Source organism: Petaurus breviceps, unplaced genomic scaffold, assembly GCF_028583685.1.
Source record: "Petaurus breviceps papuanus isolate PSGF00001 unplaced genomic scaffold, PetGlider_PUasm1.0 37, whole genome shotgun sequence".
NCBI classification, from domain to species: Eukaryota; Metazoa; Chordata; class Mammalia; order Diprotodontia; family Petauridae; genus Petaurus; species Petaurus breviceps.
In genome coordinates this window covers 23915087-23939371 of record NW_027186296.1, presented here as the reverse complement: position 1 = coordinate 23939371, position 24285 = coordinate 23915087, and the positions used below count along the sequence as shown (strand labels likewise).

General features: G+C 35.5%; 1 protein-coding gene across 1 annotated transcript in view; it reads right to left on the bottom strand.

Annotated features, from left to right (window-relative positions):
• LOC138169643 (protein unc-13 homolog C) overlaps positions 1–24285 on the bottom strand; it is a 487553-nt gene that overhangs the window by 155570 nt on the left and 307698 nt on the right. Inside the window, exons 15-18 of the mRNA XM_069099296.1 lie at positions 13514–13640; positions 12140–12236; positions 11169–11312; positions 189–266 (exon numbers count right to left, since the gene is read on the bottom strand). Coding sequence (XP_068955397.1) covers positions 189–266; positions 11169–11312; positions 12140–12236; positions 13514–13640 — 446 coding nt within the window. The remainder of the gene's footprint in view (positions 1–188; positions 267–11168; positions 11313–12139; positions 12237–13513; positions 13641–24285) is intronic.

Sequence of the window (24285 nt, the reverse complement as noted above, 5' to 3'; positions counted from 1 at the left end):
CCCCGCCACCACATTCTTGGTTTTTATACTCCCAAGTGATAATCAAAGGAACAAATGAAAATACTTTGAAGAGGGGAGGAAGATGAGGAGAAAGGCAGGAAAATTCTCCTATGTGCACATTTTACTTTTAACTATTATTTTAAAAGAATGGCTGAAATGCTTTTAAACACATTGATATTTTTACTTACCACATTTTCTTTATCACAATAAGAACTGAAATCATTGGAGACAATTGCAGCATACTGGAGTAGAACTTTACTGATGGTCTGAAAAAGAACAAAGTACTTGTTTTATCTGCATAATTGAATATATATATATATAGTCCAAATACTTGCTATCTCAATGTTATTTTCATTAAATCTTCTGGTTAGAGAGGACATTTAGAAATTATTTTATCTCTCCCATTGTCTAAGGAAGGGTTGTCATTAAAAAGAAAATCAGAGAAAAGAGAACATCCTTTTTTTTCCCCCAAGGGACCCCAGAGAAGGAAGTTTTACAGTCTTCCTTAGCAAACTGTTATTCCAAAGTGAAACAATCTCCTTTTGAGAAAATCATTATGGCTAACCTAAATCATTCTTGCTATGTGTATCTTAAGGGTGCTTAATTTTGTTGGTTCTCAGAGGAGAGAGTAAACATCTGGCCATCTTCCTTTATGCAAAGAGGTCTTAGTACTTGAAAGTTATTATTAAATTATCCTTCAGTCTTCTTCTGTTTGAACAGAACATCAATTCTTTTTAATCTTTGCTAAGAGGTTCTAGTATCCAACAATTAATCTTTGCAGACCCTCTCTCAATTCTTTCTCATGATTCTGTATATCAGACACTATTAGAGGCTAATGAATTCCCATTTATGTTAAATCCTAAAAATATATTTCCCGAAATTATGTAAGAACCAATTTTATTGAATAATGCTATTAGAGTTCCTCAAATTTTTCTGCCAAGAATTTTATTTACTTCGATAATTTTTGTAATAAGTTTTTTCAACTTTTATATGTTTCCTCCTTTGAATTTTCAAATTAAGTTTTCTGTATCATCAACCTAAATGTTAGTTCTTTATTCCTTTATTCCTCACAAATGAGCTAATGACTCTGAAAGAGAAAGATAGAAGTAGGGAGCAAAAGAGAGATAGAGTAATGCTAGGCCTTTATTTTTGTCAGCATTTGCTTCCTGGTCTCAAAATCTACCATAGTAAAAATCTAAGGAATTAACAAAATGGTAAATTGTAAACTGAAAGGAAGTGGCTAAGTTTATTTTTTATTCACAAAGATAAACATGACTATTACCATGGTTTATAGATTTTTAAAAATCATATTGAGAACCTAGGACTAGATATAAAAATGAAGATAAAAATATGCTTTGTGGAGAAAGACAGAGGTTTATAACAACATGGTAATTCAAGTAGAAACTTGGTTTTGTAAAACATAAAATCTTCTCAAGAAGCAGTCTAATAAATCCAGGAAGACAGATGGCTGATCATACCAAAATATCTTACAAATGCTGCTGTTCAAACTTCACTTTAAGCATAAAGCTGAAAATTATTATGGGATTTACCTATGGAATTAGTTCCCAAATCACTATTTCATAATGAGAATGGAGGTTGCAGAAGTAATTTCATTATAGTTCTCTCCACAGGAAAAAAAAAAGACAAACCATCCTGATTGTAAGAGCCTGTTGTAACTCAGTCATTAGTACAAAGTGAAGGTTAAAACTTGGTCAACACAAAAATCTTCAGGGATGTAAAGCCTACGGAAATGCAGGGCAAATTCCATCTTGACTACTCCACCTCACCTTTCTGGGATTATTTATTACTGCTTCTCTTCACATATATTATCTTCTAGTCAAACTGATCCGCTGATTCCCTAAACTCAAAGTTCCTTCTTCTGCTTCTATGATGTTTTGTGCACCATTTTCATTCTGGCACCTAACATATTATTCACCACCATCTTTTACAATCTCTGCTTCACTCGCAACCCAGGTCATGTTTTACTTCTTGTCAGAAGTCTTTCTTTGTTCTGTTTCCATCTTCTTATCAGAAGTCTTTCGTTTCTCTCTCTCTCTCTCTCTCTCCCCCCCCCCCATCCCTCTCTTTCCTCTTAAATTATCATGTATTTATTTGTCTTTACTCATTTAAACTCATCTCTTAGTAGAAAGCAAGCTTTTTGAAAGCAGGGCAATTTTAAATTTCGTCTTTGTTTCTTCTGTGCTTAGCATAGGACTTGCATATAGTAAACACTGAATAAATTTTTGTTAGATCAAATTATTAGGGAGGGAGAGGGAATACTAGCATCCTTTCTGTAAGCCTCATTTACAGATCTGCCCCTTAATGATATCACAAAAGATATAACAATCCCTAAATGCTGTCTTCCCAAAAGACCTGGAAAAGATATTCTTTTCCTTGCATGTTACACACTGATCTCCTTTGGAAATGTCTTCATTCACTTCAGTCTTATTAGTCTTAGAAGACTAACATTTGAAAAGTAAAGGTTAGAATGCCAGCGTAGTTTGGTAGTAAAGAAAACTGGGTCCTTTCCATGATTTGACCACCATTTTGAGTAGCAAATCAAGGGAAAGGGAGAAGAAATGTGGAGTGAAGAAAAAGACAGTCATGAGATAGAAGACAAGATAATAATTATTCTAGTTTCCTTTAATATTGAAAAGTAGATCATGATTTTACATCACCTAGATTTTACCCTACATCCTTCCCTCTCCTCATCCTAAGGAGCCTTTCCTTATAATTAAGAATTTTTAAAAAGGGAAAGAAAAGGAGAAAAAAATTCAGAAAACTTATTCAATACATTACCTGCCCTGAAATGATGCTATATGTAATATTCCATACTTTCCATCCACCCTAAAAGGATGAAGTGTTTTCTTACATCTCTTCTTTGAGGCTTTTTGGGAATTTTATTTTTATTCAATATAAAATGATTTAAGAATATATAAACTTACATGCTTGTCTTAAGCACATTTTGTTCCAGTCTTCCAGAAGAATAGTGGGGTAGAATTATGTCTATCTGCACCCTCTCAAATATTTCTGCTCTAGGGCTATGAGTCAATGTAGAAGGAAAGCCACTTCCCTGGTTGCTTTTAAGAGGTAGAGTCAGACTTACATTCACCAGCTTAAGGCTTTAATACTAAATAGGGGTTACACCAAAGACAATCCATCATAGATTAGAAATGGTAAGCAAATCCATTTATTCAAGCAGTCAATAGAAATTGTAGAAGTGATATAGAATAGAATATACTATTACACCTTAGCTGCCTCAGTGAAGTTGTGGCCACAGTGGGGTGAGGAGCACTTCCCAATTTTTAAAACAACAACATCTTTTTTTCTGTTTTGGGTCAATAACATGTTTTAAGAAATGGACTGAACATGGTTGCTCTTTGTCCTACATTCTAGAAGAAGGCCATGACATCAGGGAGGTGATGCCATGATATGTCAGTGACTTGGATTTAAGTGAGTGAGGACTGCAAAAAGTGACTAGCCTCACTTTTATCTCCAGAGCCATCTGGATGCAGTAGACAGATATAGATCAGGACTACTGGAGAAGCCCTCCTGGAGGCAATGGGAGACCTTGGCCTTTTCAAGCTAAAGTCTTTAACAGATCTCAGTTTGACTGAGGCAAGGCCTATTCAGTAATTAAGACTGAATAAGAAATGAGGCAAAGAATGACCTCTTAAAAACAAGTGAGAGATCTTGGAGGGGAAGACCCTCAGGGTTTCTAGTCAAAACAGAAATAATTGCTATTTACAATTTATTTATCAGGGCTTGCCATGTTGTTCAAATGCAAAATGTATATTTGTTAAAAAGATAATTTTATGGAGAGCTCACACAAGGCAAGTGTTCACATGGTGGTCAAAGAAGCAATATAAAGACACTCTCAAGGTCTCTTTGAAGAACTTTGGAACTGATTGTGTCACATGGGAGACACTGGCACAGGACCACTCAGCATGGTATACTCTCACCAGAGAAGGTACTGAGTTCTCTGAGCAAAGCAGAATTGAAAAAGCTCAAAGGAAACAGAGAATGTACAAATTGGGAGTATCCACACCAAATGTATTTGTGCCTGACCTGTGGTAGAGCATTCTGAGCTCTTATTTGTCTCATAAGTCACAGTTGGACACGATATAGTGATATCATTTTGGTCCTCTCTGACAATGAGGGACAACAACTAACCAACCAATCAATCACGACCCAAACTATGACCAAGTAGGGCTTGGTCTGAGACCTATTATTGGCCAATAAATGAGAGCCTGAGTGATCTGAGATGAAGGCTGGTCTTTAAGAGAAAAGGGGGGGGAGGGAACTAAGTTGTGGTATTGTCACTACCAATAGCTATTCCATCTGCTTTATTATTATGGCAATTAGTGAGATAAGGCCTTTGGGTCACAGTGCTATGAACAGAAAATAATACTATTAAGAGGAGAATGGGTCTGCATAGAATTTGCTCAATAATAACAACTATACTGGTATCTATTTAACTTCGTTTTTTCTATGCCTAAATGTAGAAATCCTTCTGAATGGCTAGCACACATCTTGGAGTTGAGTGCTTGTTCTCTTATGTAATAAATAGGCTTCTCCCAGGTTCCAAACAAAAGTGTTAATTCTTATGGAAGAATATGATAGGGATAAAGACTAAACTTAGGATTGTATTGGGATAGAGAGCTTCTGGATGAGAAAACTCCTTCTACAAAGGTAGATTGGCACTTTCTTTGCCATCTTTTTCAAGAGTTGCCTTGAGCACTGAGAGTATAAGCTGTTTGTTCATAGTCACACAGATGGGAAGATATGAAACCTAGTCTTTCTGATTTTGACATCAACTATCTATCCACTATAGCACATTGCCTCTTGAAATCACATCAATTCCCATGACCAGAAAGTACAGAAGATGTATGCTGCATCTCCATTCCTCAGTCCTACCCCAATCCCCACCCATTTTAATTCTCATCTAAGAAAAGCCAGGTGTTAGGGGCAGCCAGGTGGATCAGCAAGTAAGAGCACCGACCCCAGTGTCCGGATGACTTGGGGATCAAATCCGGGCTCAGATACTTAGCACCACACCCAGAAATAACTGGCTGTGTAACCTTGAGCAAGTTACTTAACCCCAATTGCTTTAAAAAAAAAAGAAAAGCCAGGTGCAGCTAGATGGCTCAGTGGATAGAGTGCTGGGCTTGGAGTAAGGAAGATTGAGTTCAAATCTAGCCTCACATACTTAGTAGCTGTGCTCACACACAGCTGGACAAAGTCACTCAACCCTGTTAACCTCAGTTTCTTCATCTGTAAAATGAGCTGGAGAAAGAAATGACAAATGATTTTAATGTCTTTGCAAGAATAACCCAAGTGGGGTCATGAAGATTTGCGCACAACTAAAATGACTGAACAACAAGAAAAATGAAATACTTCTTAGACTTCTATTCAATAGTTAATAATAATAATAGCCCTTCTACATGCCAGGTATTATATTAAAATCTTTACAAATATCCCATTTGTTCCTCATAACAACCTTGTGAGGTAGATGCTATCATGATTCCTATTTTATAGTTGAGGAAACTGGGGCAGAAGTTAAGTGACTTGCTCAAGGTCACACAGCTAGTAAGTGTCTAAGGCTAGATTTTAACTCAGGTCTTCTTGACTCCAGGCTCAGGACTCTATCTACTTTTCCACCATCCTGCCTGTAATATTATTTATCAATAGATGGAGAGCATATATTATTATCTATCTTAAAAGCATTGTCAAGACCTATGATTAAATTCTAGCTTTGTTGCTAATTACCTATATATCTTTATTGCCTTTAGTTCCAGAGACTAAAGTTCCTGTCTGGGACTAAAGTTTTTATCTGTCGAGAGGTTGGGTAAAGGAAAAGCCATACAAAGTTTGAAGATGGATGAAAAAAAGTTTGGAAAAGTCATGGTGGTGAGTGGGAGAGCAAGTCAATTGTTATTGTTGTTGTTCAGTCATTTCCATTGTGTCTGACTTTGTGACCCCATTTGGGGTTTCCTTGACAAACATATTGGAGTGGTTTGCTATTTCCTTCTCCAACAGATTCATTTTGCTGGGCAATAAGAGGTTAGGTCACACAGCTAGGAAGTGTCTGGGGCTTGATTTGAACTCATGTCTTCCTGACTCTAGGCCCAGAGCTCTATCTACTAAACCACCAGATGCTTCTGAGTCAATAGGTATAAAAGGTTTGCTTCCCACAGTGTTGGACTATTTGAGATTATATAACATAAATTTGTGATTAATCCAGCCAGCATGATTTTATGATTTTTTTTCCAGTTTTGTTCAACAGTTGTTAAATAAGAGCAAAGGCAATGGATGTGGATAACAGAAAGTTGGGGCTTGGCAATGCAGTACTAATAATAGCATAAAGGGGCGAGGGACTTGAGAGAAGAGGACAGTGTGGAGTTGAAGCTGTTCATCAAGGTAGTAAAGGAAGGAGAATGTAATCATCAGTAGAGGGAACATGGCTTGAAAAAGACCTGAAAAGTCAAGGGAATGGAGGTCACAGTGAAGAAGAAAAACACTTGAGGTTGTAAGGCAAAGGGAGAGATGGAATGAAAACAAGTTATGATCAGGTAAAGGGAATTTCAGCGTTCATGAACATGGAAGGGGTGAATTTATGGGTGATGGCGATATAAAGGGTAGGACCATCTTGGTGGTTAGGTGAGGTGAGGGAGAAGAATAGGTCATGTGAAATCACTAAGTTGAGAAATGGGGAACCTAGGAGAAGTATTAATATGTTGAAATCCCCTATTATGAAGGCAGGAGTTGAAAAGAGAAAGGCTGTGAGCTAGGCACTAAATTCATTAAGGAAAGAAGTGGAGTTTCTTGGAGGTTGGAATACAACAGCTACTAAAATTTTGATTGGGCTGTAGATATGAATTGAGTGAACCTCAAAAGAGGAGAGGTTACAGAGTGAGGGTGGTGGAGGGAAAGCCTAGAAATGACAATGGGGAGCATGCAGTAGTTCAATGCTCCCATCTTGTCCAGTGATTTGCAGTTGAGGTAGGGGAGGAGTTGAAAGTGCAACCAGTGGTGTAAAGGACAGGAGGTTTATATCATCACCAAGGAACCAGGTTGCAGTCAAAGCCAGAAGACAGGAAAGGAAAAGATTTAAGAAAAAATTAAATTTGTTACCTATGGAGCAGGCATTCCACAAAGCACAGGGGAAAAGGTAAGTAGGTTCAGAGGAGGGCTTTAGAACAATTGTTTTGAAAGGGATAGCAATAAGGAAGCAAGCAACAGGGAACAAATAAAGTACAAAGTATGGAATTTCGAATCAAGAGATCTGGGCTTAAATATAGTTTCTCCATTTCCCTAATGGGGTAACCATGGGTAAATCTGGGTAAATCATGTCATCTTTCTGGATCTCAGTTTCCTCATATACAAAACGAATGGATTGGATGAGATAATACCTACAGTCCTTTCCAATTTTAGTTAATCTATTAGCATTTATTAAAAGCTTATTATGTGCCAGGTACCATCAGAACTGGAGATATAGGGGAAAATATACAGTCCCAGTTCTCAAGGTAATGGGAGACCCAAGATACAAACCATTATGTATACACATACATGATATATACAGTATAAACACATGAAAAAATCAGAGGGATTGTCATGACCAACAGAGGGAACTAAGAAGGGCTTACTATAGAAGTTCAAATTTGAACTGAGTCTCAAAAGTGGAGGCAGGAAGAAAGGAGCAGGGAGAACATTTCAGGGATGAGGGAAAAGCCACGAAAAGGCACTGAATTAGAGTTAGGAGATAGAGTTTTGGGTGTGAGGAACACCAAGAATGTCACTGTTGCTAGAATGTGTAAAAGGGAATAAACAGCTCCTAATGTGATCCCTTTACTTTTTGGACTGAAATGAGGCATGCCCATTTTGTCAGTGAAGTTATTAAGAAGTATGTTAAGTATACATGGAAATGATCTCAGATACATGAATAGAAACTTTGCTTTGAGCAAAATTTTTTTTGGTACATGAGGCCTAAATAATATAGATGCACTATCATTATAAAAATCATGTTAAAACACCCTAGTCAGCTCTACATAACCCATTGCCAGTCTCCTACATTGCAGTGTGGTTTAGGTACTATTATAATTTCTTTAAAAATATAGTCATTATACATGTATATCTGGCCATACCCCTCCTCCTTTCAGAAATCTTCTGTGGCTCCCCCACTATATCTTATCTAAATTTCACATCCAGACTTATCACAGAGTAATAAACACAATAGATACTTACAAAACATTTACTGAGCTGAATGTGTTGAATTTAATGTAGTTATATACTATATTAAACATACTATATAGTAATAAATATAATTAACATAATATGACATAACATAACATAATATAATATAAAGATAAATAACTTTATTTGTTCATCTTTCAGAAATATAAATCTGTTCCAACCAAGAAGAACATAAGACTATGGGAATAATATGTGATACTCTTTTGTTAAGTACCCATATTTAATTATCTGAAAATACATTTTAACCCCTTAATAAAATATGAGCACTTGGAGGGTACAGGTCCTCTCACTTTAGTCCTTGAATTTCCAGTTCTGGGCATAGTTTCTGATACTTAATAAATGATGCTCATGGATCAACTGACTTTCGAGACTTCAAAATTTATAAATGAGAAGGACCTCAAGAAGAATCTAATAAATCCTCTTATTTTACAGTTGAAGAAACTGGGTGGGATCTTGAGAGGTCAGATGATTTGCCTGAGATGACCAAAGTACTGAACAGCAGAGCCAGGCCAAGAGTGCTGGCCCTTTAATTACCGGTTAAATGTTCTTTACTCTGTGTCATAGGGATTCACATGCAACTACTCCATTTCTTTCTCTTCCTGGCACACAGCCTGAACTCAGCTGCTAATCAGGAGACTTACTTTTAGATTTTTTTTGAATGATTCTTTCCCCTACAGTTTATCTTGCAGAGGGAGTGGCATGAACATCTGTGTGTTACAAATCAGGAAACATCTGCTGGCTAGAAAACCCTTCTCAAGTTGCATCTAAATAAATGCTTTGGGGTCATCATATAAGAGCAAAGGAGCATGCTTCTTATTTTACAGGCATAAAAACTAAGGGACAAAAGGTTCCTTCTCAGATTAAAACATAGGCTTCAGATGAAAACTCCCTGAAGATTCTATGAGATTCCCAGTCACTGGTTAGCTCACTGAACTACACTATGCCCTTTGAATCAAGAAAAGGTCTATGAAACCTGCATTCCTAATTAGTTTCCATTTACTGTCAGTCCCTTACTATGGCTAATGACTCCCAAATGTCTCTAAGATAGTCATAGTCGTTTACATTAATAAACCACTTATATGGCTAATAAAACCCCTTCTATGTCAGTTAATTTCACAGCAGGCCTATAAGGTAAGTAGTATTGATAAGTATCATAACCCCTGTTTAGAGATGAGAAGTCTGAGAAATGGAGAGGTCTAGAAATTTGTCCAAGGTCACCCAGCTAACAATGTGGTAGAATTGGGGTGGAAACATAACATTCAGTGCTCTTTTCTTTGCATGACACTATCTCAAATTCAAGTTCCTCAATGTGCTTGTCAAAGTTTTCCATAATTTATACCCACTTTAGTTCTTCAACCCTATTTTCCAATATGATATAATAGAATTATCACAAGATAAGGAGCTAGGAAGGAATTTCATTTCTGAATGATCTTGGATAATTCACTTAACTACTCTCTATGAACCTCAGTTTCCTCTTAGGTTAAATAAGTATTTGACAGATTTACCTCCATGTACCTCTGGGAACTGAGGTATTTACCTCCTTGGGTCTTCCAAAAGATCAGATAAGATAATGTTAGAAGACTGTTTATAATCCTTAAGAATACTTTTCAGCAGTGATATCAAACCATTGGCTGCATATAGCCCATGATACTCCCAAGTGGGGCTAGAAACAGATTAAAACATATCCTTTCTGATTTTAATGTATTGATGCAGTAATTTTTGTATATACATACATATGTATATACATACACGCATACACATACTTACATTATTTTCTAAGTCAATATGCACTCTGCAGTGATCCCTATGTACTGTTTAGTGGTCTCTCTTTTCTATTTCAGTTTGACACCACTACTTTGAGGGACCAAGCACATTTTTTTTCATTAATCCACATACCTATTCCTTCTAGTGTTAAAGTACTATGTAAATATCAAGTATTAATGCTAGTTACCTACACAAACATTCAGCTCAAGTGAAGCCAATTCCATATAGGTCATGATCATTTCAATTTTTAATATCTTCATTCTGTTTCTCTGTCCTGGATTACCTTTTCTCTTTTCTTTACCTGGGCAATAAAGGCTCAAACTTTTATAGCTGGAAGACATTTTCCCCCTATTATGTGCTTATATTTTTATACCACTAATTTTAGCAAAATTATATATGAACTGCTATTATTTTGTGCATTTGTCTTGTTCCTCAATGACTTGTAAGCTCTTTCAGGGGCTTTCAGATAAGTCTGTGTGTGTGTGTGTGTGTGTGTGTGTGTGTGTGTTTGCTTCCCATAAAGAAGAACAAAAAGTGAGCTGAATAGAAACCTTAAGTATATGATCTCAATTTTACAAATAAGGAAACTGAAGGACAAACACAACTTTTCTTCTAAAAGAAAATATAGAGGGGAGTGCAAAGAGTATTGAATAGACTGGAAGTTAGGAGATCTGGGTTCAAGTCATGGTTCTATCACTAGTCATCTGAATGAGATCAGGAAAGCCAAATTATATGATTCTAACAGAGCTAAGACTTGACCCCCCAACTCCTTGTCCAACAGTTTCTGCATAGTAGTACACTGCATGGTCCTCTTAATAAACATATTTCATTGAGACAGAAATATGAAACTTTCTTCTAAATGGGAAGTTGCATCTCTGAAAAATGGGACTATTCACTATAATCTCCTTAGGAATGTGAACAGGAATAATGTTAAAATGGCAAGTATAGAGCACAGAAATATGCCTCTGTGAAGCTGAGGGACAAAACTGAAGACAACTAAAGTTGTTGATACTATGCCATGTGAAAGAAATTGAAATTTGACTGTTGCCTCAGATGCCGCAAAACAACAGAATTATTTATGCAGTAGTCAAGAAAATGAGGAAATTTCACAGACCCAGAAATGAGAAAGAGATTGACCATTTTTAATCTACCTTTGCAAATCTTCTCATTAAATGGGATAATGCTTCAGGATTAGGGCACTCCAATTTCTTAATAATCTCGAAGCTTTGGTTAAGCTGTGCAAAGACATCCACCACAGAGCAAGAGAAGAGGGCATGGTCTGAGGTCTGCTGGAACTGAGAAAGGAGAAAGCAGAAACCATTCTAATAAGCTGGCACATTTGAGACAGTGGATTCATCATTATTCATTAACTGCTGAATCTTACATCATCCAACTCCATCCCACTGTAATAAAATGCTTGCTTTCAAAGCAGCCAATCTTCTGCAGATCCAATAAAATAGGGAAGGCTTATGCTATTTGAAATCTCTTTTTTGCTGGACTGAGATCTTGGTTATGTATCATTTCAGTATTTCCTGAACAGGGGGCTATAAAAGGTGGTATTAGAATATCCCAATATGTTCTCCAATGCTTACATTTAAACCAGAGGCAAGTCATGGTCATGAAATTTGCTCCAAGTAGATTGGGAAGGTCACTTGTCTCCATCTTGGGATCTCAGCCAAGTTATATGAGATTTCTATGTTTAGGATTCTGGGATTGGGGCCTTGGGAATCTAATGTCTTTAGCTTCAAGTGTTCAGTTCATATTTAGGTTAATGATCATGGAAATTATGGTACCTTTTCTCCAACTTAGAGTCTTAGAGAGTTGCCTAGGACACTGAGTGGTTAAGGGACTTTCCCAGGGTCACACAGTCAGTATATGTTAGAGGCAGAGCCTGAATAAAGATTTTTCTGACTGAGAATAGTTCTCTATTCACTATACCCCACTGCCTTGTGTTATTTATTTTAAAAATAATAGGAGTTGTTCAGACTCGTCACTAATCATTTAATTTTAATTCTCCACTAATGGTAAAGGAATTTTTCACTCTGGAGGAAACAACTTTTATGTATCAAAACAACTTTTTTTTGTGATAATAATTAATTTGAAGACAGGAAATTAAACTTACTCCATCTTTTTTATCTCTTCCTAGTGCACCATGAAGAAACTCCATTGACACATCTTCATTTTCATCAAGCCACTGAATGACAAAGGGCTCAAACCATCTTAAAAAAGCAAAACAAAACTTCATTTGGTTAATAGTGTGGACCATAAGAAACAATTCATTTGTATATAATTAAGCTTTAAGGTTATTTATTTTTTAGTATTGTTTTTTTTAAAGTGTGTTTTCAAAGTGAGTACACTCAAAATGGTAGTTGCATAAAAATGAAAACACTGTAAATTTATTAAATACCATTCTACCCCTTTTCCGCATGGGAAAGTTTTAATGGATTTTCTGGATAGTCTATTTTTAAAAAATTACTGTGAAAAAGTTTGATTATCTAATGATAATTATTTAATATCATTTTTGAACCCCCAATAAGAGCCAGAGCCTGAACTAATCAACCAGAAGAAGAGCCTGGGCCTAACAGCTTCTTTGTTCTCTGAGCAAACTCAGAGAATATTCTTCCTATGTCAACAAGGCCAGATGGGACTGACTTTATGGCCATTAAGGCTAAGATCCTTAATATGAGACACTACCTTGAGTAATGGGATTTTTCTTATTGTAATATTTTTTAGACATATACTATTGTATGGAATGTTAATGGTAAAGAAAACACAAATATCCTGGGTCATAATTTTAATCAACACTTTGTCAACTCTCTTATTTTATTGTATTTACCACCTATTCCATTAAGAAAATTCCTTTCTCATACCATGATCAAACATTCATGGAGATTATAAATTTGAGTGAAATATCCCCCCCCTGCATTTGGATGGTTCTTAAATATATTTAAGGTTCTCATTCTTTTGTTCAGGCAGTCAGATTTTATCTGGCTCCATATATGTATGTATTTTGCTACTTATATGGAATAAACAATATAGATTTACATATCATCTGATCTGTTTGCCTCCTTTAACCAAACTTTCAGGTTGACACTAAGTACCTTGGTATATGGCAAAGATAAGGAAAGAATCTGATAATATAAAGGATTTCATATATGCCTCTCCAACTCCAGAGCAACCTAAATTCTAGCTCTTTAGGAATCAAATTTGTATTGTTAGCACTGTGATCCAGTCTTCCCTATCAGTCTGATTATCACATTTAAATTGGACACATTTAAAGTCTCCAGTGTTATTTTTTTTTGTAAAAAATACAAATGGAAAAGACAAAGCAGAAACAACTCTGAAAGACTATCAAATAGTTTCTAAAATTTGAATATTTGAAATCTATCCAATCACAAGAAGACTATGAGAAAAGAATTTTAGTGATGGAGAACTAAAGTGAACTGGAGCTCTGTGTACTGAGAACAAAACTTAGGGGTGAAAAATCACTACTTACAAAGAGTATTCAGGAACAGCATCTTTGAAGGCAGAGAGCTCTCGCACATATTCATTATAAAACCATTTTACTTTGAAATGCAAATTCATATAATCGGTACTCTTGCATAACCGCTGCTTTTCATGTTCTATAACAGATAAAATCAAACATTTAATAAAGTTTGGGTTGCAAATAATGCTTCTTTGTCACAATCCCTGTCTATCACTGCCTCCTTTCCAGCATTTGAAAAGAAATAAACTCATATATTTGATGTAAGGACAAGGTAAATTGTTAAAGACAGAACCAAAGTGCTTGCAAAATGCTGAAATGATCTGAAGGTAAGGCACATCTAACACTGATGTGCAGTAAGTCAAATACTCCAGTCTCTCAAAGAGTTGACCATGATGGGTGATAAGAGTAAGAAAGAGCAGTAACATCCTAAGCCTTTTATATTTATCCCTCAGCTTCCAGGTTTTTATTCCTTTTAGATTGGTATAAAGTATCCTGGTACAAAGCACATTAGACAAGAATTAAATGTATAATCATGAATAAAACATGAACCAACCTAGAAGCCATAATCACTGATAGAAATTGGAGATAGGAATAAGTAGGTTGCATTTATCGAGTGGGTTATTTAATACCTAAACACTATGGTAGTTAGAGAGAAATCTATCTAACCCTTAAGCCACACTATTTCTCTTTCACATTTAGGCTAAGCCAAAAATATTCCATGACTACAGAATTTTCAACATTGTTATTACCTTTAATTTTAATTTCTACTATCTGAAATACTTTTTTTAGATGCCCCCAAAATAATTCAGCTTAAAAAGGTGAACTCTAAAGTGTAATAAAAATGATGTTGGGGATATGGATAAAGTATGATGGTGAGTCTCAGGAAATTCTCAATACAACACCTACCTATAGTTCCCATGGCCATAAAACTATGCTGCTTTTACCACCAAAGCAGCCCAAACCAGGTTTTTGGAATGGGGCATAAGTGTCACTAAGAAATTCTGGGCTTCTCCAAGAGGATTGTGTATTTAGGAAACAGAAATCCCAAATTTTTTTTGAGCAAATACAAAGAAACAAACAAGCCACAATCCCCATTTTTGTCACTTAGATATTTAAGTAGAATCTAAACTCCTGAAGGGCAAGGAGGAGACTCATTTTTGACTTTGTATCCATTGTACCTGATGATTCCTGACAAAACAGTAGTCCCTAAATACTTGTTTAATTGAATGGAATGTTTCCTTCCTTGCTGCTGGCTATTGGCTTCTCTGGCTTTCTTCAAATTCAGTTCAGATGACAGAGGCATCTAATAGTACAAAAGAAAGAGTGCTGGGTCTAGAGGCAGGAAGACTTGAGTTCAAATTTAGCCTCAGACACTTACAAGTTGCATGGCCCTAGCTTCCTAGGTGAATCTCTTAACCTCTGTTTGCCTCAGTTTTCTCAAGTGTAATTTGGGGATAATAGCAATAGCCACAAACTGATAGAATTGTTGTGAGGATTAAGTGAGAAAATCTTTGCTTAAAAAAAAAGTGCCTAGCACATCATAGGAACTTATCATAGACATATATATATATATATATGTATGCATACACACACGTAAATATGTGTATGTGTACCTAGATATATATGTGTACACACATACACACACATGCACGCACACTTATTTTTCCCTCCTTTCTGCAAGAGGCCTTTCTGGGTCTTATTCATTGCTAGTGCCTTCCCTCTGAGATCCACTGCCATTTACAGTATAAGCAGATCACATGTACATAACTGTTTGTATGATATCCTCCATTTTTAGATGGAAGTTCTTTGAAGATGGGATATTTCTCTATTCTTTGCATTCCCGGTGTCTTTTGTACAGTAAGTGCTTATTAAATGCCTGATCAAATTAAATCCTAGCCTTCTACTTCCTAGCTAAATTTTATGAGAACAGGAAGTTTGCAGAATGAGCTAGATTTCAGTGTTAAATAAGATCTAAGTATTATCAATTTAATTTTTTGTTTTAATGATGAAAACAAAGTTCAATCCAAATCAATTTACAAAATCAACTGATACTGAAAAGCCAAAGTACCAAGATAATAGGATTTACCATCCAAGGTACATCATAAAGCAATGGTAGAATCACAAATTGTTGATATTTTTCTATGAATAATGTTTTGTTTTTTTCCAATTATATGTAAAAACAATCTTAACATTCAATATTTTAAAAATTTGAACTCCAAATACCAAGTATACCATCATATCATTTGACTCATGATGGAAAGAGATATCCACATCCAGAGAAAGAACTATAGAGTCTGAATGCAGATTGAAGCACTTGCTCTCTCTCTTTTTCTTGTTTTATTTTGTTTCCTCTTTCTCATTGTTCACTCAATTGGTTATAATCCTTCTTTACAACCTGACTAATGTTTAATGTGAAGGTGTTTGTAGATCCCATATTTGATTGCATGCTACCATTGCAGGAGGGGGGCGGGGGGGAGGAGAGAGAAGGGAAGAAAATTTGAAACGCATGGGATTGTGGACCTGAATGTTGTAAATTAAAAGCAAATTTTAAAAAATCTACGTATCTATATCCACATATCTATAGACATATGGATATAGATATATAGATATATGGAAGGAGGGAATCTCTGTTGTGAAAATTTCCCATGACTCTAGGTTAATTCCATTTCCAACCTTTGCAAACAAAAACAAAACATGTGAAAAAAAAAAACAAAACAATAACAGCCCTGTTATTATCCACATCATGGGGGTTAGTGGTGCAGTACTTCAGGGATCTGGAAAATCCACATAAAAAATTTTGGTCCTCCCTTTGTATCAGAGAAGTATGAATTATTATGGTATTAAAAGATAAAACATGTTGATGTTATATAATATTATATGAATATATTGTGCATTTCTGAGTTTTTAAACTTTTTCTGTGGTATCTGCTAGCCTTTGCATGTCATCTGCTGCTTCTGCAAAACTCCCCCCCCAAAAAAAAATTCCCATTTAATTTCTTATGCCAACCTGTGATATATTAAAATCACAATGGGGAAAGTTGAGATGTGGAAGGGTAACTGAAAGTTACAAAATTTTTAGGTAGGGGTTATTAAGCTTTTTTGTATTACTGACCTTTTTGGCAATCTGGTGTAACTTATGTTACTCCATGATAATAGTAATATTATAATTAAAATGATAATAACATTTACACAACACTTTAAGATTTGTAAAGTGCTTTACAACTATTATTTCATCTTATTGTGATCAAGACCTTTGGAAGTAGATGTTATGATTATTACTTTCATTTTATAGATAAAGAAACGGAGGCAAATGGTGGATATGTGGCACAGTGAATAGAGCATGGCCCTGGAGTCAGGAGGACCTGAGTTCAAATCCGGCCCCAGACACTTAATGCACTTATTAGCCATGTGACTTTGGGCAAGTCACTTAACCCCAACTGCCCTCCAAAAAGCAAAAAAAAAAAAAAAGGAAAAGAAAGAAACTGAGGAAGATAGAGGTAAAGTGACTTGCCCAGTGTCACACAGCTAGTGTTTGAAGCATGTTTAAACAAAGGTCTTTCTGACTCCAAGGACAGTGTTCTATCTGCTTAGACATTGCTCTTCTCACATTAATGTTCTTAAATTAACAAAATACAATGAATACAAAGGATGATAAAGGAAACAAATTACATTGAAATAACTTAAAAAAAACAAGTTTGCAAAATCCAGATTAAATGGTTAAAAACCCCCATTTTGGAGAGAGATAGAAAGAGGCCCTTAATGTTACTGTCTTTTTTTCTCGGAAGGATAAAAAGAGAGGAGGTGGGGAGGAACAATTCTTCTGTTAGTTCATCTAGAAAACATGTCTTCCTCTAGACCAATAGAAATTAGCCCCTAAGAAGGTTCCTGTCCTTGAGATGCGAAACAATTTTACCGGACCCTCTTTTCACAGATAGCCTCCTGGGAACCATTAAGAATTAGACTTTTTCTTTAGCTCTTATGCTTCCCAGAAACTACCAGTTTCCATAAATTGTTATTAATCACAATTTTAGAAACTACAGACTCCAGTGGTAGCCCAAGAGACCAATTCTATCCATTTTTCAGTTTTTGCTAATTCAACAAAGGATATTTACAGTGTTATCAGAGACTTCCCAAACTCCATAAACCATTATATTTACATATAATATCAACTTCATTTAAACTTGTGGGGAGGTATCATTTGATCAGGTTTTTTTTTTTTTGCCTTTTGGAGGGCAATTGGGGTTAAGTAACTTGCCCAAGGTTATATGGCTAGTTTTTTTGTGTGGGGTTAAGTGTCTGAGGCTGGAACCAAACTCAGGTCCTCCTGACTCCAGGGCCAGCGCTTTACTCACTGCGCCACCTAGCCGCCCCATTTGTTCAGTTTTAAAAAATTACTGAAAATTAATTACTTATGTATCTCTGATATTCAGAAGGAAAATTCAAAACCCACCAATAAACAAGCATCTGGTACAATGTGTAAGGAACTGTGCTAGCTGCTGATGAGACAGAATGAAAAATCAAACCCTGTCCTCAAGGAACTTACTTTCTGTTGAAGAAGGCATGCTTACTATAAGAGGTTTCATTTTAGGGTGCCTCCATGTTAAGAGATCTGGGAATAATCAGGTCAACCTGTTTTATACAATTATGTTTAAAATACATATGAAATAAATATAAGGTCATGGGAAGGTAGAGAGACACCAGCAGCTCAGAGGTAGGGGCTCAGGAAAGTTTCCATGTATCAAGTGTTATTTGTGCTGAGCCTGGAGGAAAACTGGGGATTCTAGGAGGTGGACATGAGGAGGGAAAGAATTACAGGAATGGGGAGGAGGTAACCAGCACAAAGACACAGAGAGTAATGTAGGCAGAATTAAAGTAATGATGACAGGTATGCAGAAAGATACCCCTTCTAAGGTAATCCTCTATAGTTAGTCATTATTAAAATTGGCCCACATCAAAATAAGTGCTAAAAATTGGAATTAAAATGTCCTGTCCCCTGCAAACTTAGAAAAAAAGCAGAATATAAGTATACCCTAAACCACAATTTTGGCAACATAGTCATCCTATCAATAGCATAGGATTTCTTCCTATAAGCAGTGTTTGAAGTGAAATAACAAAGGATATGGGAGGATTTCTATATATTTTTGGTAGCCTGTCTATCTTTTATGGCAAATCTCAAAATTTCCTGTCCACTGATTTTCTTTGCATGTGATGATGGGTTATAGGTATTCCTTGGAGAAGGGAAGAAAGGAGCTGGTAAATGGATTTTATATATATAAGTAGGCCCAAAGACTACAAGCAATATTATTTCATGGGACATTGAGTCATCATTTATTACAGTATTAATAAGTATTTACAAAAAATACCATCATGGAAATAATGGAAATTTATGCACCAACATCAATCAGATCCTGAGGATGAAATAGAAGAGAAATTCTCTGAATAGCTTGATCAGACTTGACAAACATAAATCAACATGTATTTTGATATTTGGTGACTTCATTGCAAAGGTGGGAAAAGGGAGAAATATATGTGGAAAAGTGGTTCAAGGGAAAGAAATGAGAAAAGATAAATGTTTTAGATAATACAGAATCTTTACATATGTACATAAAGAAAAATTTCCTTTAAAAAAAGAAAAAGAATTGGTTGGCACTGGACATGGAAGTACTAAATAACATCACAAAGATTGAAACTACCTACATTTTAAAAGATAGAAAAAGACTTTTTACTGATGCCATGAGAGTTATGTCTGAATTTTAGGATCCTATATAGAGACCCAGAAGAGACCTCAGAGACCATTTATTCCTAAACCTTTATTTTAAAAACAAAGAATTATCCATAAGACTGAATAAACCATGAAACTAAACAAGTCAGGTTTACAGTTAGACTATTGTCACAATTATGATCAAAATGTACAACAATTAAAATAATGATACTAAGAAAAACTATGACTTGTAATTTAATATATTTGAATTTGAGCTATTTAAATGTTATTAAAATAAAAATAGTAAATACACAATGAAAAGGATATTGATGCTGGCTATAATGATTTTATCCAGAAGTTAAGTTACAGAAATTGTGATGATATAAATTAATATAATTAACATATATTAATTTTCACAATGAGGAGACTAAAATAACCCAGAAAGCATCTAGGCTAACATCTTCCTGGTGTTGTTGAATGTTGTGATAAGGTGTGTAAAACAACTTCCTCCAAAGACCTGAAGATAAACAGCACACAGAAGGCAATGGGGGAAGGGAAAGTAATAAGTATTTATAGCTCACCTATTATATGCCAGGCCCTGTGCTAAGTGATTTACAAATGTTATTTCATTTGCTCCTCACAACACTCTGTGAGGAAAGTGCCATTATTATTCCCCTTTTGTAGTTTAACTGAGGTAAACAGAGGTTAAGTGGCTTGCTTAGGGTCACACAGCTAGAAAACATCTGAGGATGGATTTGAAATCAGGTCTTCCTGACTCCAGATCCATCACTCTATTCACTGTGTTACATAGGTGCCCAGAGTGGAAAATTGCATGGTGAGTAATTATTAGCTTACAACATATAGCCAACAAGGAACCATGAAGAAGACCAAGAGTAAAATCTTCCTTTGAGAAATTGCATGAAAGAAGGGGAAGTGGGGCTAATTATGTGGAAAGAGCAAGTGATGATAAATGGACGAGCAGAACATTCCATTAGAACCTTTGGGGTATTGGGAGAAAGTGAGGAGGGTGATGAGGACAATGGTTATGTGGCAAAATTAAAGGGAGAATATAGGTAAGAATTACACAGTGTTGGGAAGCACGGATGAGTTGTAATTTGCATCTATGGAGGGGATCCTAACTGATTGGATCACAAACCTTTTGAGTATCGGTGTAATCCATTCTGTCACCTTCTTGCTGATTTAATGTTTTTAGTATGATGAATATGTGGAAATTAGTTTGGTCAACTTGTTGGGTTATCAAAATAGACAGTGAGTGAGGGCTCAAGGGACTCTATAAATAAAGTGCAACAGCTTTCATGTATAGATTTTGGGATAGCTACTTTGATAGCTTTGAGGTCTTTTTACTTGATGATTCTCAAGCTGGATTTTTAAAAAATTCTTGATGCTATCAGATAAATGATTCCTGATAAGCAAGGTAGTAATTGGACCAACACCCATATACTTCCTTTCCCCGGATCTCTATCAATCCCAGAGAATGGAGCCATGTATTACACAGTAAATTTTAAAAGAAGTTTAAATAATTGAGTTCATTAACACTTCTCCATTGATATTTTAAATAAATCTTTGCTACTTAACAATAAAATGAACAAAATTCCAAAGTCAGATTCCAAAACAGACTACTAATTGCCTTTATTTCTACTCATTACTTTTCATTCAGTGATAGACTAAGTTGACAAAATTGAATCTATCTTATCCAAAGTGAAAGATTCTTGTGAATTTACTTAGCCATCAATCCTCCTCCTTATTTAATTATGACAACTAAGTTCCCTCTATCTCATTAACTTAAAAAAAACCTTTAATTAGTTACCCATACTGCAGTATAATAATTTTGTACAAAATTTAATCTCTTGAATTCCAATGAGCATTATGAATATTTTACCACTAGAATAAAAATGCTTCATTAAAATTATGAAAGGAAGAAAGCCTAATGCTGCAGAAGAAGGATAATATTTTACAGTAGGTGGGTGTTTTTCCTAGTATTCATTTGGAAATGCATATTCTTTTTCTATAATTTAAGTACACCCACTTTTAAACAGATTTTTGTATATAAAACAAAAATTAGAAATTGTAGAATGTTTGAATGTTGGGAATGAGTAATGTCAACTGCTTCACTCTGGAGTCAAAGGCAAATTTGCTTCCATTCCTACAGCCTCCATTTCCCATTTTCTGTATACCAAATGCCTATTGAAAGACAGTTTTAATCCATGTAGTACTTATTTTCCAATAGCTGATAAATACAAAACTTGGATGGTGGCTTTGGTGCCCTGTTAACTATTCCATGTTGGCTCCATAATAATTTGCTCCATCCTTTGAGATGGGAATGAGATACTAGAATTGTGCTGAATATTTGTAACACTCATCAGTCTACATGGGAAATAAGATTATGTGGGAGAATTTTGCTGAATATTACTCAGCAGTGGTCAGTAAGTGTCCAGACATATGTGGATGCCCTATGAAGTTAACATGGTTCCTGACATTTTGGTATTCCATTGGCCCATTTGATAAGATATTGACCTATCCAGGAATATGCCATCCTGCTTTAGTGGTTCAATACTCAACTTATTTGGAAAGACTGAATATTGAGAGAAAAGAATAATATGAAGAAGCAGTGCATTGAATGGATTTGAGTCAGACAATGTGGTTTAAATCTTATGTATGCTACTCACTGTATGTCCTTGTACAAATCAGTTACATTCTCCAAGACTTGCTCTCCTCATCTATGAAATGCAGGGATTGTACTAGAGGATTTTTAAGGTTTCTTCCAGGTCTAAAATTTCTATGGTTTTAACTAGCACTTAAAAATGAATACAAGAATGTAGACTCCTTAGAGATAGAAACTGCTTTATTTTTGTCTTCATAACCTCAGTGTCAAGCATAATGCCTTGTACATAATTGATATTTTAAAAGTTAGTTGAATTGAATTTGTTCAGTAGGATAAATGCATACATATGCATCTAGATGACACCAAAGACAATTTGCTGTTCAGAATACACACAAACGCACACAGTCACATGCACACACATACAGAAATACATAGTTATAACATATAGAACCCATACATTTCTTGGATTTTGGCCTGTAGTTAGTTTCCTGTACTTATGAAGGAGAATTGTCCATTTCCCATTTAGAGAAATCGTCAAAAAAAGTGACGTTATTTCAACAGATCTTTGAAAGAGAAGGATGGCACTTAGAAATCTAGAAGGGGAAAGACATTATGAATTTAAAGAATAAAGTTGAGACTCAATACAAATAAAAAGTGATGTGAACAAACACGGGAATGGAAAAGACTGCAGTATTTCTTTTCTTGCTTAATGAAATATTTTGTTGATGCAATGGGATTTTTATTTATGTTGCCTGTCGGGAGTCATTGTGATAACTGCAATACCCTCCCCATGGAGTATGTAGGAATCAGCAAGTTGGAAAAAAGAGCTTGGCTTTAGGCTGGCTATTTGTCACTCTATTTGGTGATCCTGTTTGTTCTCAGCATGGCATTAGGAGGGAGAATCATAAGAAGCTGGAGGAGACCATAAAAGGCAGTTTAGTTTCACCTATACGAAAAGGAACACCCTACCATCCCATATCCCACAAGTGGGTGTCTAGCTTCTGCTTGAAGATTTCCAAGAAGAGTGGGGGAATCCTACCATCTCTTGAGGCAGCCCATTCTACTTTTGGAGAGTTTTCATTATTTGAAAGTTTTGCTTGAAAACAATCCTAAATCGTCCCCTCTTTTTTGCATTATTTTTTTTACCCATTACTCCCAGTATTGTCCTTTGGAGCTAAAGTAGACACATTTAATTCTTTCTCTATATAACATCACTTCTATCACTTATAGACAGTTACCATGTACCCCAGCCTCAAGTCTCCTTTTCTCTAATTAAACAAGCCCATTTCCTTAAGCAGATCATCATAACACACCATCAAGGCCATTTGCCATACAGGACAGACTCTAGCTTATCCATGCCCTTCTTAAACTATGGTGGCCAGAAATGAACACAACAATCCAAATGAATTCCTACAGGAGCAGAGTACAGTGGGACTATTACTTCCTTATTACTTGAATGGAAACACTTGAAGTTACTATCTTAATAGTTTGCTTTCAGCATGAAGAACCCTGAGATCCAAAACACTTAACAATGTAAATATAAGACAGCTTAAAGAAAGCCAAATATTGATGATTTTTTTCAGCCTACCCATCACCTTGAATCATTGTTCCCTTCAGTTAGTGAGAGATGAGTAAGAGATGAATGTATTGTCAAAAACCATGACTCCAATCTATCTGCCTCTGAAATAAGAATACTCCATGCTTTGGTGAGTTACCCTAAAATAAGTGTATACTTTATGGCTAGCAGAACTGTTTGCACAATGAAGCGATGTATATACTTTCCAAAGTTCAGAGTCCTTTGTGAAAACCAATTATTATTTAATTTCCAAACAAAACTGTGTGGAAAACTACCAATGAGAAGAGCAGCAGTGTTTTAAAAACTCAGCACTACACAACTCAGGAACTGGTAATTATAATTATTATTATTAATTATTTTAAAGAATTTTTCCCTTCAGTAAAGGTAAAAGATAAGATGCTTTTATTTTAAAATATATGACCAAACAGGGATTTTAGACTGAAGCACTGATTTTTCTCTACACACATTTTTGTCATCTGAATCATTTATTCCATCATTTTTCATTCCTTTATTTCTTCATTCAAAGGGCATTACAGCTCCTTGATGGCAGAGGCTGTTTCATTTTTGACTCTGAAGTCCCAGAATTCAGTATGATGTCTTGTGCACAGCAGAAATTTGATATGTGCTTGTTGAATTAAATTTAATTGAATTCCTTACCATTCTCACCAATAATGTAAAAAACAATTGAGTGTATAGTATAAGACATAATTCCTTCCACTGTAATCATGTTAGAGGGACAAGGTATATACATAGAAAGGATGAACAGTAATAGTTTGTGGTATATAATATGTGACAAATGAGAGTTGTGGATACTAAATCCTAGAGAAATATAGGGGAGAGATCACTGAGAACTGGAGCCTTCAGGAAAACACAAAGAAGGTG